Below are 18,147 nucleotides of genomic sequence, written 5' to 3'. Positions count from 1 at the left end.
GCCTTCAGAGTTGGCTATTTCTGTATGATAGTTTGCTTTCCAGAAGGTCAATAAAAGCTCAAACTGGAAAATGAGAAGTTGTTAATTTTTGGGTCAACGTGGAGAGGATGTGAATTCAGTTCAGGCCAGGATTTTGCTCCTTGGGCTGGCTGGGGGGGTGCAGCAGGGGCAACATCCACATCCTCAGGGGGAGGGCAGAAAATCTCAGCCATTGCTCGGTGGCAACACAGTCAGGCCGATACAGTACAGTGCACTCCGGTGGAGCGCACTGTTAACCCGCGTTTGGACGCACGTTTTCGACGCGCTAGCTTTACCCCTTATTCAGTAAGGGATAATAGCGCGTCAAACGCACGCCAACCCCCCCCCCCCCCCCCGAAACTAATAGCGCCCGCAACATGCAAATGCATGTTGATGGCCCTATTAGTCATTCCCGTGCGATACAGTAAGTAAAATGTGCAGCCAAGCCGCATATTTTACTTTCAGAAATTAGCGCCTACCCAAAGGTAGGCGTTAATTTCTGCCGGCACCGGGAAAGTGCACAGAAAAGCAGTAAAAACTGCTTTTCTGTGCACCCTCTGACTTAATGGCGATATTAAGTTGGAGGTCCCAAAAGTTAAAAATAATTTTAAAAAATCGGCTCGCGGGTTGAAAACCGAGCGCTCAATTTTGCCAGCGTCCGGTTTCCGAACCCGTGGCTGTCAGCGGGTTTGAGAACCGACGCCGGCAAAATTGAGCGTCTGCTGTCAAACTTGCTGACAGCTGCTGCTCCTGTCAAAAAAAAGGCGCTAGGGACGTGCTAGTGTGCCTAGCGCCTCTTTTTACCGTGGGCCCTAATTTGAATAATTTTTTTTTACTGAATCGCGCGCACAGGAGAGTGGGCGCTCGCCCGCTGTCCCGCAACTTTTACTGTATCGGCCTGTTTGCAGGCAGACTCAGGGGCCTGATTAGTTGGGATCTAGGGGAATCCTGATTTATGGCCCCTGGCTGAACACTGCCACCGCAATGGTTGAACTTGAGTTGAGAGGTGATATAAAGAATGGAAAAGATGCCTGGGTTATGAATGAAGACGTATGGCACCAGATGCTAATTCTGATTCTAATTAAGCTGGAAACTCAAAAAGGAGCAGGAGAAAACTGCTCCTTGGGCCCCCCCCCCCCCCCCCCCCCACACACACACACAAAAAACGTTTCTTTATGCAGAGGGGTTTACGTCAATGGTGACCTTCAGCTTTCGATTTCCTCAGTAGCTCTTTATTTCTAAGGATTTGGGAACTGATTTTTATTGGGCTAAATTGAAAAGTAAGTTTTAATATAGTTGTTTTCTTAGCCAGGCGAGCTGTTCTTTCATTTTTCACTCATCCCTGAACCTGTGGAAATCTTTCCAATATTCTTGTGTAACTAGGAATGCTTTGTGGCACTTGCAGCTGGGACAGGATGTTTGTTTTGGCTGTGCCACCATGGCGCCACCCAGCCTTGCCACAGGCTGCCCACAGAGGACTTGCAAGCACCTGTGGCTGATTCTAGCAGGGAAAGACCCACTTATTCACACCCACCCATCTTCTCTGTATTTTGCTGACTAGATTCTGACAAATCAAAGACTTCATTCATAAATGGCCTTGTACTTGCTGATCCTACATTCTGGTCTAATTTAGGGATAATTACATTAGCTAGAGAGGAAGTAAGTGTTCCCCCCACCCAAGGGAAGCGGTGGGGCAGGAGCGGAGCTGTGAAACCTCACGTTTCCCAGGTCCTTTGCTGACGTGAGATGCTTAACCTGCCCTATGCTCAATCTCTTTTGACTTGCAAGTTCCATAATTTTGTTCGCTCGTATATATATATGCCCAAGGTTTTTGCTTCTTAGTGTAACCCTTTCCTTCTGAGGGGCATCTCTTCTAAGGGCTCACCAAAGAATTTAGATTTTCCAGGGCTATTTTCCTTTGCCACAAGTCCCTACCACTCATATTGCCCCAGGGGGGTGAGTTTTTTCTGTGGGGGGGAAAGCAGATGCTTGTGGCCCAGGCAGTGAGGTGACCTCCTTTCTGGTGTGCCACCGGTTAAGGTAATTCTGAGGCTGATCAGGACAATAAGTGCAGGACACAGGAGTGGATGTTCAAAATTAACTTTACTGATTTAGTGAAAAGATAATCACTGTCCAGGTGATGTAAAGGTCTGTACAAATGAATGTCCCCTTTCCTTCTCTGTGTAAGTGCTGCATTCCAGGTTCCCAAGGAAATCCTAATTCCCTATAAGTGAAAGATTAGTGATTCCCTACTCCTGAAGGGTCAAAGGCTGTGACAGATTCCTGTTGAATTTTAACAGTTCTACTTGAATCCAGCAGACTTCACACCGTGTCCCAACCTGTGCCTGTGTGCCATTCGAAGATCCTGTTGAGGGTCTTTTCTGATGCTCCTCAATCTCTTATTTGTGGTTTTTCTTCTGAGCCTCCCAGAAGGGAAGGCATTAAATCACTCAACATGAAAGAAGGGGTAAACAACCTCCCCTCATTATAGATAGGGTATCTCACTTACTGTTTTCAATATCTTTTGAGCCCACTGTCCCTATACCCTTCACTGACATTGGAAGATTGCTAACAGGGCTCAGTGACCTGGTCTCTGGATCCAGGAGAGTAATCTTTCCTCAGAGCTCCAGACTAACTCAGGCATCTATTTGTTAACACAGTCCAAATCCTTAATAAATTCTCTTGATCTCTCATTCAAGCCGATTCAGCACCCATTTGGCCGCGCGTTTTCGATGCGTGTCTATTACCCCTTATACTGAAAGGGTTAATAGCGCCTTGAAATGCACGTCCAAAGTCTTGAAAACTAATAGCGCTCATCACATGCAAATTCATGTTGATGAGCCTATTAGTCGCCAGGGATACTGACCCTGCAGGGAGTAGGTTGAGATTCACATAGAGAAGGGAGTTAGAGGAGTGAGGAGCCCTATTGGAATGGGTCCCTTTCATTTGGATGAGATCTACAGCTTCACCACAGATAACTTTAAGGAAAGACACCTGCCTGTGCACTCCCTGCCAGGCCAGGTTTTAATGTACAGCCGATTCAAAAAAACCCACGGGAGAGCCAGCGCTCCGTGCTGAGCGCCCGCTCTCCCAACGCGCGCCCAGGTACCTCTCCTGGGCGCGCGATTATGTACTTAAATTAGGACCTGCGCCTCCTTATTAGCGGAAGTGGCGGCTGTCAGCGGGTCTGACAACTGATGCTTAATTTTACCGGCGTCTGTTTTCGAACCCGCTGACAGTCACGGGTTCGGATAATGGACCCTGCCGAAAATGGACGCTCAATTTTGCCGGCGTCCATTATCCGAACCCGTGACTGTCAGCGGGTTCGAAAACAGACGCCGGTAAAATTAAGCATCAGTTGTCAGACCCGCTGACAGCCGCCACTTCCGCTAATAAGGAGGCGCAGGTCCTAATTTAAGTACATAATCGCGCGCCCAGGAGAGGTACCTGGGCGCGCGTTGGGAGAGCGGGCGCTCAGCACGGAGCGCTGGCTCTCCCGTGGGTTTTTTTGAATCGGCTGTACATTAAAACCTGGCCTGGCAGGGAGTGCACAGGCAGGTGTCTTTCCTTAAAGTTATCTGTGGTGAAGCTGTAGATCTCATCCAAATGAAAGGGACCCATTCCAATAGGGCTCCTCACTCCTCTAACTCCCTTCTCTATGTGAATCTCAACCTACTCCCCTAGTTATAGCAGAGTCCACCCATTTATCTACCATATAGAGGAGGAGCTGTAAACTCATATTCCCTCTAGCTAGATGTTTCTTTCTACAGGGACTAGGTGACATCTAGTGGCCAATCCATAGGGGTGCCAAATTAGGTTAACTTCTAACAGTGTAGGAACTCTGATTTCTCCAAGGACAAGCAGGATGGTAGTCCTCACACATGGGTGACATCATCAGATGGAGCCCGATGCGGAAAACTTATGACTAGGCACACTGAGTATGCTCAGCATGCCTTATGCCACGTGTCCACACGGGGTTCTTCTTCAGTCTCTTCTTTTCCATGGAGCTGTGAGCCTTGCAGTTGATTAAGCTCTTAAATATTTTGGCCTTTGGCCTAGTGGAAAACCTTTTCTGCGTTTTCGCAATTTTTTTTCCCTCTGTTCCGTCGCTGAGTCCCTTTCAATGCTTCCCTGTAGTGTCCCCAGTCAGGGTTTTCGACGTCTTTGGGTAAGTTTTGTTTCACAGTCAATCCCCCGATGCCCACTGTCACTTTTCCGTCCTTTGGCCCTTTTGTTTTGCTCTGCCATGGCCATGACCAGTTTTCACCAATGCTGCCAGTGCCTGCGGACCATTTCAGTCACCAGTTCATATGAACTCTGCATCCTCTACCTGGGGACATCGCATGACGTCCGGAGTTGCCACTTGTGTGACCAGATGACCCCAAAGGGACATGTGCTTCAACTTGACAAGATGGAGAACTTCTTTGGGTCAAAGAAGTCCAACCTGTCGGCATTGGTGGCATCAGCATCTAAGGACCTCAGAGCCGCACCAATGGACACCTTGCCATTGACATCGGTGGAGCCAATTCTGTCAAGGTCACCAATGAATGGGGCACCAAAGACCAACCACTGTCAATCCTTCTCCAGATTGAGGATGACAGGTTCATTGTCTTCGACCTCGGCACCAGGGAAAGACCAGGCCGAGCATCATGGGAAGACCAAGAAGCATCAGCACTGGTCCCCATTGTTGCATGGTGCCGGGTACGGGGATGCATGGCTTTTGCCGCAATGCCTCCAAAGTGACCCAGTGGTGAGGAGCACCAGTCCTCCATCAATGCCCGGGGTCCTCAACGGTCCTGGTGCCAGTTGCTGATCTCCCCCCCTTGCAGGTTCGAGAGAGATCTGGCCACCTCCTTCCTCCCAGTCGGTGTTGGCATCAGCAATGTTCAAGGAGGTGATGAAGTGGGAGCTGCAGGGCCACGGTCTCATGGCACAGACAGAACTGGAGCTGGTACCACCCATTCTCGTACCACTTCTGGAGATCTGTGTGCTCATTGGTGACTTACCAACCCAGCAGGAGGCAGTTCCTGTGCCAGCACCGGTGCCCAGTGGAGCACTGGGACCGCCACCTACTGATACAGTGGTCATCGCCAGTTCCTCCGAGGAGGAAGCTCCACCAAGGCTGGCGGGATCACTGAGGCATATAACCCCCCCCCCCCCCCGTCCAGTTCGATCAGTGCCTGTATCTCTGGACGTTGGCTGAGCACCTAGGGATCCATCCCCTGAGACATACAGTAAGGATGAGGGTCCCTATGACCCCTAGGGGGATGATCAAATGGAGTCTTCTTCCGAGGACTCAGATGGTCTCCTGTCAGACCCTTTTCCTCCAGAGAAGCGAAGGAAGTCTCCGCCTGAGGACTTAATCTTCACAGGTTTTGTGCAGTTGATGGCAGAGGCCATCCTGTTCCAGCTGTTGTCGGAGGAGGATGCCAGGCACAAGATGCTTGAGATCCTTCAGTTTGTAGAGGTTCCTAAGGAGATCATGGTGGTCCCGACACATGAGATCCTTTTGGAGTTGCTACTGAGGATTTGGGAGCACCACCTCACAGTGTTTCTTCTTAATAGGAAGGCAGGTGGGGTTTACCTCATCCAGAAGGCTGTCGGATTCAATAAGCGTCGGCTTGCCCACCAGTCGGTGATGGTCGAATCCATCCTCAAGAGGGCCAAGCACTATCCAGACCCACTCCTCGGCATCCCCAGGGAAGGATCACAGAACGATGGACGCTCTTAGGAGGAAGGTGTTCCAAGGCGCCATGCTTATTGCCAGCATCGCAGCCTACCAGCTCTACATGAGACAATATTCACAGAACATCTGGAAGCAAGAGCAGGAGGTGGCTGAGTAGCTGCCTCAACAGTCGCAATCACCTTTATGTTGCTGGTGCGCAAGGGTTTGGAGTATGGAAAACATTAGGTCTGTGCAACCTACGATATTTTTGAGACTGCATTGAGAGTGTGTACAGCTGGAATCTGCGCCCACAGAATGGCATGGCTGCAGGCCACGGATCACCAACTTGGAGGTACAGGAACGAATCGCTGACGTGCTGTGTACAGGAGAGAATCTCTTTAGAGAGGGTGAGGGACACTATGACTCAACTTCGGGACCATCATGAGACCTTCCAGTAACTCTCCGCCATTACTTTGGACCCCTCCTCTTCCAGGTGGCCGTTGAGACAGGGGCCCAGAAAGTCCTCCTTTCACCAAAGAAAGTACTATCCTCTGCCTCCTCAATCCCATCCTCAACATCAGAGTTCTCGTGGCTGTCCCAGACAGCAGAGAGCTTCCAAGCCCCAGCCAGCTCTTCAGTCAAACCCAGGGACGGGGTTTTGACTGGGCCGCAGAGAGTATCAATCAGTCGTCCATACCCAGGGCGATGGATCCTCCAGTCGGGGGCAGGCTGCAGTTCTTCACATACGAGTGGCCCAGTGTAACCTTGGATCAGTGGGTTCTGTTCATCGTCCGGCAGGGGTACCAATTAAATCTGTTGGTGGTACCACCAAATTGTCCTCCGTACCTGATTTGGGGGCCAGTAGATGAGACCTTCAGGGACATAGTAGCCAAGTCCCAACTTCAGACTGGCAGCCCTGGTGCTGCCTTGGAGGAAGAAGGTCTCATGATGGGAGAGCATCAACCTGGTGTAGCAGGAAAGGATCCTGTAGCAAGGACCTGCTCTCCAAGTGGTGCATTGTCCTTTTGCACCAAGGATGTCTCTCTAAGGGCCTACTGCCCATGAGGGAAGGGTTAGGTTGGCGTCATAGTCGGTGATTTGATGGTTAAGAAAGTAGACAGCCGAGTGGCTGGTGGGCGTGAGAATCGCCTGGTAACATGCCTACCTGGTGCGAAGGTGGCGGGCCTCACACGTCACCTAGATAGGATTTTAGACAGTACTGGGGAGGAGCCGGCTGTCGTGGTACATGTGGGCACCAACGACATAGGAAAATGTGGGAGGGAGGTTCTGGAAGCTAAATTTAGGCACTTAGGTAGAAAGCTTAAATCCAGAACCTCCATTTTCTGCAATGCTCCCTGTTCCACGCGCAGGTCCCCAGAGGCAGGCAGAGCTCCGGAGTCTCAATGCATGGATTAGATGATGGTGCAAGGAAGAAGAATTCAGTTTTGTAAGGAACTGGGGAACCTTTTGGGGAAGGGGGAGTCTCTTCCAAAGGGATGGGCTCCACCTTAACCAGGGTGGAACCAGACTGCTGGCGCTATCCTTTAAAAAGGAGATTGAGCAGCTTTTAAACAAGAACAAAGGGGAAAGCAATCGCTCAGCAGCGCATGGTTCAGAGGGAGGTATCTTCAAGGATACTAATGCCGCATTAGAACCTTGTGCCTTATGAAGGTTGCTTAAAAAAGCAGTAATTGTTCTATATACAGTGGGAAATCAATATATATTAGCATTAGAATTAGGGCATCCCGACAGTGAGGTTCCAATAATAAGAAAAGTAGTCCAAGTGCCTGTAACTAAAAACTCACCTGGGCTAAAAAATTCTAACTTATCCCTATCAATTAAAAAGCAGAATGAAGATACAAACAAAAAACAAATTTTGAAATGTTTGTATGCTAATGCCAGAAGTCTAAGAAGTAAGATGGGAGAATTAAAATGTATAGCAGTGAATGATGACATAGACTTAATTGGCATCTCAGAGACATGGAATAGCATGCATAAATTGCATTTTAATGCACACAAATTATGGTTTTATGCTTATAAAGCATGATTTCTGCACACAGGATTTAGGGGTCATAAAACTTGGTTTATGTTCATTGTGTGCAGGGAAAACATGATTTCTGTGCATAAAAATTGTGCGCACAAGATTATAGTTTATGCACATAAATGCCACATACACTGCTTCGATATTACAGACTCCGGGTTCAGTCACATTGACTAATCCTAGCCCCAGAAACTACTCCACCTCCGACAGGGAGTTAGATTTCAAGTGTTAGGAAAACATGATTTAAGCCGCACACCTCTCAGCATTGGGGAATAGTGGTTAATGCCTTGATTAACATGAGATTTGCATGGAGAAGTGCTAATCTCTGCACACATTTTTACTCCAGGTTGTGCACAGAATGTTTGTTGCATTAGGAGTACAGTTCTATGTGCAAAACTGTGCACTTTATTGCACTGGGGTCTTTGTTTCTGGAGTGGACATCGTTTAGTGTTTGCGGGGACTAGACACCACAGCGGTGCTGCAGTGTCTTCTCTGTATAGCGTTCTAGCATTATAATATTGTAACTGCTTTAAAACAATTGTGCTAGAGGATTGACTGAGATATTTCCTATATTTACTAATATGTTTGATTTTTAATGCTGTCTACCACCTTCAGTGATGTTATAAAGATCAGGGAGGCAATTATATAAATATTAGACATGTGATTCGGCCGAACCTTTTGGATCGGCCCGCCGTGGGAAATTTCATTTTCCCGCAGTTCGGGCCGATTTTTTTTGGCCGCCCCGAATTTTCGGGGTTAGTGCACGCTAACTCCCCATTAGCGTGCACTAACCCCGAAAACGAATTTTCCTGAAATTTTGGGAAAATCAGGACGAATGCACATCCCTAATAAATATATTTAATAATAATCCTCAGACTCAGTGTTTTGGTTGTAGACCACAGACCCAATGAATGGTCTCAGGTGCTAGAAATAATGGAGACTCAGTAGAATGCAAGGCAGTTTGTTGGGTCTCGGCAAGTAAAATATTTGATGTGTCTGTGCTTGGGCTGGAGCCTTTGTTAAAGAAGTATGGGAAAGGTAACAGAATTTGTGAATAGATATGCAAACAGCTGATCAGTAGATCAGATGTCTTTTAGGTCATAAAGTTGCTGGTTCTAAACCCAAGAAGGTTATTTCCAATCTTTTAGTTTTGGAGGTTTGAAAAAGTGAGGAAACCCCCCCCCCCCCTAGCTGAGACCATCTGGAGCCCTGTGCACACACCTAATTTAAAATAGCAAAAATAGTCAATCTAAGGTTTTGGTCAAAAGGAAAGACTAATCAGGAATAAAACAGGCAGGTGAGCTGAGGTTTTGATATTGGTCTGCAGCAGAAACGTCAGATAAGTAGGTTTTAAGTTTTACCTTGTAAGGGACTTTTGCCAGGAAGAAAATTGCTTCTCCAGTATTGCATTTTAAGGGTGTACATATCTCATCAGCCACACTAGGCACTTTTAGGGGCCGCGGCAATATCGGGTGCTAAGCTCAGCACACCGGTAAACACGTGATTGGCCGCGCTAAGACATTCACCCAATGCAATATCTGGATTAGTGCGTCCAAAACGCACATCCATACTGGCGCATAGCTAATAGCGCTCATCATATGCAAATGCCATGTTGATGAGGCTATTAGCTAGTACCCCTGATTTAAAAAAAAAAAAAAAAAAAGTGCAGCCGGTGGCACATTTTTACACTAAAAAATTTACGCCAGACCAGAGCTGGTGTTAAGGTTTGAGGCACCCCAAGCCATGCTCAGAAAAGCAAAAATTAGGTTTTTTTTCTTGTTCCTCCTACTTAACATCATTCCTATACTAAGCAGGAAGAACCACAGAAAGCTGCAAACAAAAAACAAAACACTTGACAGCGGTTAGGTTAGGAAAAGGGACACTCAATTTACAAGCTTCCATTCTCCTAACCCATAGCTGTGCTCAATTTTCTGAGCGTCCGTTTTCCTAACCCATGCACAGCCACTTCTCCTGGGTGCTCAATGGCATGGACATGCCCAGGAGAAGGGGATGTGTGGGCGTTCAAAAAACGTCTAACTTGCACATTTTGGGGTCGATTTTCAAAGGGTTGCGGGCATAAGATACGCGCGCAACCCCCGAAAACCTACCCTTGCCTCCCCCTGGGCGCGCTGAGCCTATCTTACGTAGGCTAGGTGGCACGCGCAAGCCCGGGACGTGCGTATGTCCCGGGGCGTGGGCGGTCAGGGGCGGGGCATGGCCTGAGCTTCCAGGCTTCCCGAAGGCAGGCGTAACTTCTTCAACAAAGGTAAGGGGGGGTTCTAGGTAGGGCTGGGGGGCGGGTTAGGTAGGGGAAGAGAGGGAAAGGTGCAGGGGGCGGAAGGAAAGTTCCCCCCGAGGCCGCTCCGATTTCGGAGCGGCCTCGGGGGGGGGGGGGGGAACGGAGGCAGGCTGCGCAGCTCTGCGTGCGCAAGTTGCACAATTCTGCAACCCCTTGCACGCGCCGACCCTGGATTTCATAACATGCGCACGGCTTCGCGCGCATGTTATGAAATCGGACATAGATTTGTTTGCGCGGGATTGCGCGAACAAATCTGCGCCCCCGCGCAGGTTTTAAAATCTGCCCCTTTTTGCGTGCATGATATTGCATCGTGCCCCTTAGAGAATAGAAAAAGGTGGTTAGTCCAGTTGTACCCTGCCAAGGGAAGATGTATTTTCAGTGTCCTGTGTGGGAAAGACTTACGATTCACAGGCTAGTTGGGGCTGATGGAGCTACTGAAGTTAAACGGTGCAGACTTACTAAGCTCCGCATACTGGTTGACTAAAATACATTCTGAAAGTGGTGTGTTCTTGATCAGCATTTGGTCACTATAGATTAGAACATGGCCTATTTTATGGAAGGTGGAGAAAAATTGAAGGAATGCTAGAAGAGTTCCTATTAGTATGAATCCTCTGACTCTGCATCAGGATCCCTTGCTTGGGCTACTGACTCCTTGAGTCCAAGATAATCCAGTAAAAGATTGCCTTGAAGATTGCTGGTTCCCCACCTCTTTCTATTTATTTTTCTTTCAGGGGTGGCGGCTTGGGCCTTGTTCTAGCCAGCGCTGGTTTTGGCATGCTGACGGCACCCATCATGGAACTCCATAACCAGAAAGGGTACTTTCTGCACCACATCATCTTTGCCTGCTGTACCCTCATCTGCATCATTTGCATCCTCCTCCTGCCTGAGAGCAGGAACCAGAACCTGCCTGAGAACATTGCTGATGGTGAAAACTATACCAGGCAGCCTCTCCTGCCCCACAAGAGAGGAGAGCAGCCCCTTTTACTAACAAGTTCGGAGCTCAAAGATTACTCGGGCCTGCATGACTCTACAGCCTTGAGCGATGCCATGTTAGAGAACGTGACAGCCAACGGCATGAAGTCTGCATAACGGGGCAGGCTTTTAAAGGGTTGTTTTTTGTTTTTTTGGTTTTGGTTTTTTTATTTGCACAGGTTTACAGACTAGTGAATGGGGGAGGGAGAATTGAATCTTGCTGCTCAGCCACTTTTACCGTAGGAGACTTCAACTGTCATGAAAAACTGTTTGGATAAAGTTACACACATACAAATAGTCCCCCACGATAAAAAAAAAAAAAAAAAAAATACTACTAAAAAGAAAAGTGAATGAAAATGAACCCTTCATGTGTTCTTTTATGAATGATTTATATTTATTTTCACTATATTTTTCATAGGAAGCCCATTGTTTAGCTCCTTCTTTTGTTTAGGGTAATATGAAGCCATCGGGATGCAAATAAATAAATAAAGGGATCAGCTATACTGGATCAACTGTGGGTCCCACCAAGAGGACTTCCTCGGGCTCCCCAGGGTTACCTGCAGTGACTGTGTATGGCAGGAAGCATCACCGCCTCAGAAGAAAATACAGCTTTTCCAGACATACAGTAGATTCATGATCCCCTTAAAAAAATAAATAAATGAATAAAATGAAATACAAAGACTTGTTTTCTACAATAGCCTGTGGAATTTGAAGGATTCTGTTCCTTAGTGTGAAGAAAGGGCAGGTTTTGCCTTTTTTTTTTTTTTTTGACAGGCTGCCTGCAGTCAGTGATTGTTCCCTCATACACACAAAGCTCCCATAAGCATTATATAAATAATACCAGAGTAAGTAAATTGGTGATAAAGAATCTGTGTTCCTCAATAAATCCTGCAGCGTGGGGTTTCTTTTAGAAATGTTTTGATCCAAGGAAGAATGCCGTATCTGAAAGGGAGAACCAGGTGGCTTTTTTTTTTAAGTTAGCAAATCCTATTTTAAATCTGAAAATAGTAATTAAAAAAAAAAAAAAAAGATAATTTAAACCAGAGTCTCCTAAAAGTACAAGTGTAGCATTCTGCTGCTCCTGGCAAAGAGAGTGGAATGAGCGTGGCAGTGGTAGATTCCATTCCAGTGGTCTGATACCTGAGTTCTTCATTAGTGTTGATTTCAGGCATATGGAAGAGAACGGGGGGGAAATGGGTGGACGCACATTGAAACACCCAGAGCTCCCCGTAAAGGGCGGCAGCAGCAGCAGCAGCAGCACATTTCCATTCCATACCAGCTTATACGGAAAGTTTTAATATTTCATTCAAATGCACAAACAATAAAAGACAAGGAGATGGACTCCTGGATTACTTGAGCAAACACTTGAAAATAAAATGGCAGTTCCTGTTTAATTTACCAAAAGTTCTCTGTTCAATTGTGGTCTAGCTTGTGTTGATGAAAAAAAAAAGACAAAAACCGAATTGTTCTTATACCGTGTTGGTCCTGACTTTAAATTAGAATATTCTTTTCTTGCAACTGTAGATTATGCATTATGTGGGAGGATATTTACAAGTGTGTAGTACTCATGTGCCAAATTTGTAAAACACTCTTCCCTATTTTGTATGAATTATTGAAAGCCACGCATTCCCAGTCAGCCTGGTAATGAGATCCACTGTCACTGGAAGTAGTGGTGGTATTCTTAACATCCAGGGCTTTCTATTGATGGTGGAAGATAGTGGCCTACGGTCTGGAGCAGTTGAAACGTGATGAAATGTGAAAATGCAGTTCTTGAAGTCTGAGTCCTGGAAGATTTGCAAGTGGATCACAAGATAGTGACCACAATCGCAACTATATCAGCACAAAGAACATAAAACCAGCAGCTTGCGAATATTGTTAGACGCTATCAAGTTTATTGCATTAAAAATGAGAACTGCACATGTGCCTTGGATTTTGAAAAAAATATTGGGGTGGATTCTCTGATCTTGTTGGAATGATAAATTGGGTTGAATGGAAAAGTTTGATTACTGTTGCTCTAGATAATTATTCGTAGCATGTAAAGACACCAAACGAGAGATCTTTTTAAATTTTTATTTAAAAAAAACAAAAAAATCCTTTTGTTCTGACAGCTCTAGGCCTGTCTTCAGGCATTGATGTATGTCCATAGCTGCTGCTTGTGTAAAGTCGTGAGATTGAGCTGTAGAGGCTTATTCCTGCATTTGGCCTTAAACTACAAACAGACCTGATGGACAAAAACATGTTGAGAAGCCATGTCCACATCCTTTAAAGTATGTCAGATGAAAGAAGGCTGTTAACATACAATCTAGTAAAAAAAAAAGGTTTGCTACTTTCTATAGCAAACTGTATGTTTAGCATACTTTCCTGAAGATGGAACATTTAACAGTTTATATGTCTGACTGGACTACACTTTAGCCTATTCTATGGAAAGCTGAAAATCTTGAGATGTTAATAATCGTGGTTACTCAGAGCTGCAACAGCCGGTGACTTGTACAATGTGCTGTAGGACCTGCAGGTTGTGAATACATTAATACAGAGCTTCAGTTGCCCAGTCTGCCCTGCATAACACTTTGTACAGCAAGGCTGCCTGTTAGCTGTTTAATAACCTGCCAGTCACACCATGTGCTCCTTAATCATGTCTCCTTTCTGATTTACAAGGGGAAAGGACTATGCCTTTTACCACAGCTTCCAAATCAGCTCAGCAGGGAAGGCATTCAGAAATGTGCTCTCCACCGAGACTCGCCTACTTCCATGAGCCTTCAGTCATTTCATACTCTGCAGACGCATACAGAAAGTGATTTATATGGTATTAAATTTCAGGGTTGTGTTTTTCTTTTCAGCATTTAAACACAAATGTGAAAATAATAGCAGGGCTTTGAAGCTCAATCTCTTGAATGGAACATTCTATTTCAAATGAAGAACATATAAAAAAAAAAAGCAAAAGTCAAGCAAATGCTGTAAATAAACAGCCACAGAAAAATCAGAATGTGGTGTGCTGCCATTTAGGGGTTTCTTATTGGGGGGGGGGGGGAGGGAGGGAAAGGGGTTGGCTGAGCAGAAGAAAAATGAAAGTATTTTACTTAATTGTTGCCACTGCCTGGAGTCAAACTCCTGTCACCAAACTGACAGCAGAAGTGCCATTTTATGAACTTTGTGAATGTCAAGGCACCCCTGTAGCAGATGTAGAAAAAATATTAAGAGCACAAAGGTTGCTGATGTGTGTGCTTTGTGGGAAAGGCAGAGTGACTGGGACTCCCTTGCTGTCTTCACAAATTCTGGATAAAAATGTATCTGTTTTTTACTGTAAACCCAGTGACTAAGACCTAAAGAATTAAGTGCATTACATCCCGGGGGTGGGGGAGAGACAGACCCAATGAAGTTCTATTAAACAATTGTTTTAATAAATGTTTTTGATTAGTCTGGTGGTGCTTATCTGTAGCACAAGCTTAAAAATAAAGTACTGAAAATGTCTTACAAGCTCAATATCTGCATGATGTATGTCGTACCTACTGAAAATTCTTTATTTGTACTGTAAATGTACAGAAATAAAAAAAAGTGTCTATATGTGGTCATCTTTTAGTGTGTTTTATTTAAATCTGAATGGGCCTCAATGGAATCATAGTGCCCTGTTGACAAGCAGTGTTCTTAGAGGAAACTGGAATCTCAATAGGCTGTGATAGCTTTTACTAGACCACAATAAAAAGATGTAGCACATAAGCTTTCAAAGCCATGTAGTGCTGTAGAGGACTACACTTCATTCTGTGTTGCCTGAAAGTATTTAATAAAATGAAAAGTATGCAACATTGTGCTAAAATGTCAAATTTCCCCTGGATACAGATCATTATTTAATTGATATTTGGATGTCTGGATTTATTTTGTTGCTAAAATTTGATGAGGTTTTTGCTATACCAAGTCGTTTTTTGGGGGGAGAATAATTATAGCAGCTGAACTTTCCTCTTCATCCAGGCAGGCCAGTCCACAGAACTGGGTTTATGCACGCCAACCAGCAGATGGAGACAGATTAACAGACTTGCTGATGTCACTCTCATATATCGCTGTACTGACATCAGCCTGCCAGTATTCTCACTCTACAGCAGATGGTGGACATGCGTATTTTCTTGTGGACGTAGGCTTGTCAGGAGCAGGATGGGCCTGAGGTGACAGTAGGGTCTTCCTCCCTCTTAAGCTTATCCCTGTAGTAGTGGCCAGGTACAGGAGGAGGTTGAGAGGTGAAGGCAAAAAGCCTTCTCTTGAAAGGTGCTGATTTACATCCAGAAGGGGAAGGCAGCCTGGATCTCAAATCATTTCCTCCATTTGTCTTCTTTTCCTCTTTGGCCTGTTCTTCTCCTTCTCCCTTGTCTTGTCTTCATGGACATCAGGCAATCAAGAGAATGTTTGTTTTTGGGTGCACTTCTCCTTTAAAATAGTTTGCGTGCTGGCCGTTTGAACAATAAAAATAAAGACACCGGCTTCATGGCTGCAGTAAACACTGCTTCTAAAATACAACTCATGGAAAGGTTTTCTTCCAGAGCAGCAAATCCAGAAACTTTGGGGGCATATTTTTGGGCCTTGCGATCCACAGATCGTCTGTCAGTATGGATTTACCTACAGACTCTGGGATCCATGGTTGCAACTCTGGAGTTGGTTCCATGGACAAGGGCACACATGCGTCTGCTTTAGAAGACATTGCTATCTCAGTGGAGCCCTCAGGCCCATGAGTACATGATATGGCTGCCTTTTCTGTCAGTGGTGAAGCAGAATTTACTCTGTTGGCTGCAGAGGGAACATCTTTTCAAAGGGGTGGCCTTGAAGATTCCCTATTGGATAGTAGTCACTACGAATGTGAATCTCCAAGGCTGGAAAACTCACTGCCAGAAGATGGTAGTGCGGGATCAGTGGTCGTCTGAGGAGATGGGTTGTCCATCAATCAGCTGGAGGCTTGGTGATTCGGTTAGCATTTCTGAAATTTGTGGTTGATTGGGAGAGCAGTGAGGGTGATGTTGGACAATGTCACAGAGGTAGCCTACATAAATCATCAGGGAGGAACCCAGAGTCCTCCCAAGACCTCTGGAAATGGACATCATCCTGCTGCAGAAGATAGCTCCAACACCTGGGGTTAATGACCTAGTGGCTCCAGACTGGCCTCTGAGGTCACAGTATGATAGTCTGCAGTCCTTTACGGTTACCACTGTGCAGGGACTTGCTGTAACAGGCTGATTCTCCATGAGAATCCTGATCAGTTTTGTCTTATGGTTTGGCCTGTGAAAGGGCTTGACTGTTGAATTTATTCTTTGGCAGTTGTGAGCACCTTGTTGCAGGCTCAAAAATTTTCTACACCCATTAGTTTACAGGCGAGTCTGGAGAATTTTTGAGAATTAGTGCTTGGAGTGGAGGTGTTAGCCTGCTCATGTAACGATTCCCTTAATTCTGGAGTTTTTGCAAAAGAACTTGATTAAGGGGTTAGCCCTTAATACTCGGAAGGTGCAAGTTGCAGCTTTGGCTTGTTATAGGGGAAAGTGTTCAAGGTAGAACTCTCGCCTTACACCTGGATGTTTCTAGATTTTTGAAGGGTGTTAAACATATTCGAATGCTACTCAGGATTCCAGTGCCCCTTTGGGATCTGAATTTCGTACTGACCTTTTTGGCAGGTCCCACCTTTCTTCCTCTCCAGCAGCTTTCCTTAACGCTTGTTAACCATGAAAACTGTGTTTCTAGTTGCCATACGTTCTGTGACATGGTTTTCAGAGTTGCAAGACCTTTCTTGTCAAGAACCTTTTCTAATGATTACTCTGGATAGAGTGAAAATTAGAATAATACCTTCCTTATTACCGAAGGTTGTTTAGGATTTTCACTTGAATCAGTCCATATCGTTACCAACTTTGGATAGGGATATGGATGAACAAGAGTTTAAGAGATAAGAACATAAGAAATGCCATACTGGGTCAGACCAAGGGTCCATCAAGCCCAGCATCCTGTTTCCAACAGTGGCCAATCCAGGCCATAAGAACCTGGCAATTACCCAAAAACTGTCTATTCCCTGTTACCATTGCTAACGGCAGTGGCTATTCTCTAAGTGAACTTAATAGCAGGTAATGGACTTCTCCAAGAACTTATCCAATCCTTTTTTAAACACAGCTATACTAACTGTACTAACCACATCCTCTGGCAACAAATTCCAGAGTTTAATTGTGCGTTGAGTAAAGCAGCATCTGTTGCACTATCTTAAGGTTACTAAGAGGTTTTTTTTCCTTCATGAGGTCATGAAGAAGGAGAAGCAGCTTCTCGTGCCACAGTGGCACATTGGATTAAAGATATAGTAACGGCAGCCTATGTGGATGCAGGTCTGCTATTGTCAAGGCAAGTCTGTATCTTGGGCAGAGTTGCAGCTGCAATCTCCATTGGAGATCTGCAGAGCATCAGTGTGGTCTTCTTTGCATACCTTTTACAGGCACTGTAATTTGGATGTTATGGTTAGATAAACACATCATTTGTGAAAGTAATGTTGATAGGACCTCAGGTAGCCTGCCTTAAGAGGAAGTAGCTTTAGTACATCCCATTTTGGTGACTGGCCATCCTGGATGAAGAGAGAGGTAAAATTACCTCTTACCTGATAATTCTCTTCCCTCTTTTCAAGTGGAAGTGGTGAAGCCCAAAACTGTGAAGCACTTCAAAGGGGCATGGGATAAACATTGTGGATCCATCAGGTCCAGAGGACACGTATAAAAGAGCAGGTAGCAAAACACTGCACGGAGCGGCAGTAGCCACAGAGGCATTCACGGAGCGGGATGCCAGTGGCCAGTGGTAGGTGTCCACCTTCACGGAGCGGAAGGATGGAGGGCTGTCATCTCCCAATTAAATTAAAAAAAAACAAAAAACAAAACAGGGATGGGATCCATCAGGTCTAGAGGACGCATATAAAGAGCAGGTAGTAAAATACTGCACGGAGTGGCAGTAGCCACAGAGGCATTCACGGAGCGGGATGCCAGTGGCCAGTGGTAGGTGTCCACCTTCATGGAGCGGAAGGATGTAGGGCTGTCATCTCCCAATTAAATAAAAAAAAACAGAAAACAAAACAGGGATGGGATCCATCAGGTCTAGAGGACACATATAAAGAGCAGGTAGTAAAATACTGCACGGAGCGGCAGTAGCCACAGA

The 18,147-nt window shown here is 45.7% G+C and overlaps 1 protein-coding gene across 1 annotated transcript in view; it reads left to right on the top strand.

Annotated features, from left to right (window-relative positions):
- Positions 1-13,979, top strand: part of SLC22A23 (solute carrier family 22 member 23) — a 344,725-nt gene extending 330,746 nt beyond the window's left edge. The window contains exon 10 of the mRNA XM_029590553.1: positions 10,755-13,979. Within this exon, the coding sequence (XP_029446413.1) occupies positions 10,755-11,112 (358 nt within the window). The 3' untranslated portion in view covers positions 11,113-13,979. The remainder of the gene's footprint in view (positions 1-10,754) is intronic.
- Positions 13,980-18,147: the final 4,168 nt, after the last annotated feature.

Source organism: Rhinatrema bivittatum, chromosome 2 (assembly GCF_901001135.1).
Source record: "Rhinatrema bivittatum chromosome 2, aRhiBiv1.1, whole genome shotgun sequence".
NCBI classification, from domain to species: domain Eukaryota; kingdom Metazoa; phylum Chordata; class Amphibia; order Gymnophiona; family Rhinatrematidae; genus Rhinatrema; species Rhinatrema bivittatum.
Note: the sequence above shows the minus strand (reverse complement) of the source record. Positions and strands in the feature narration are given on the sequence as shown.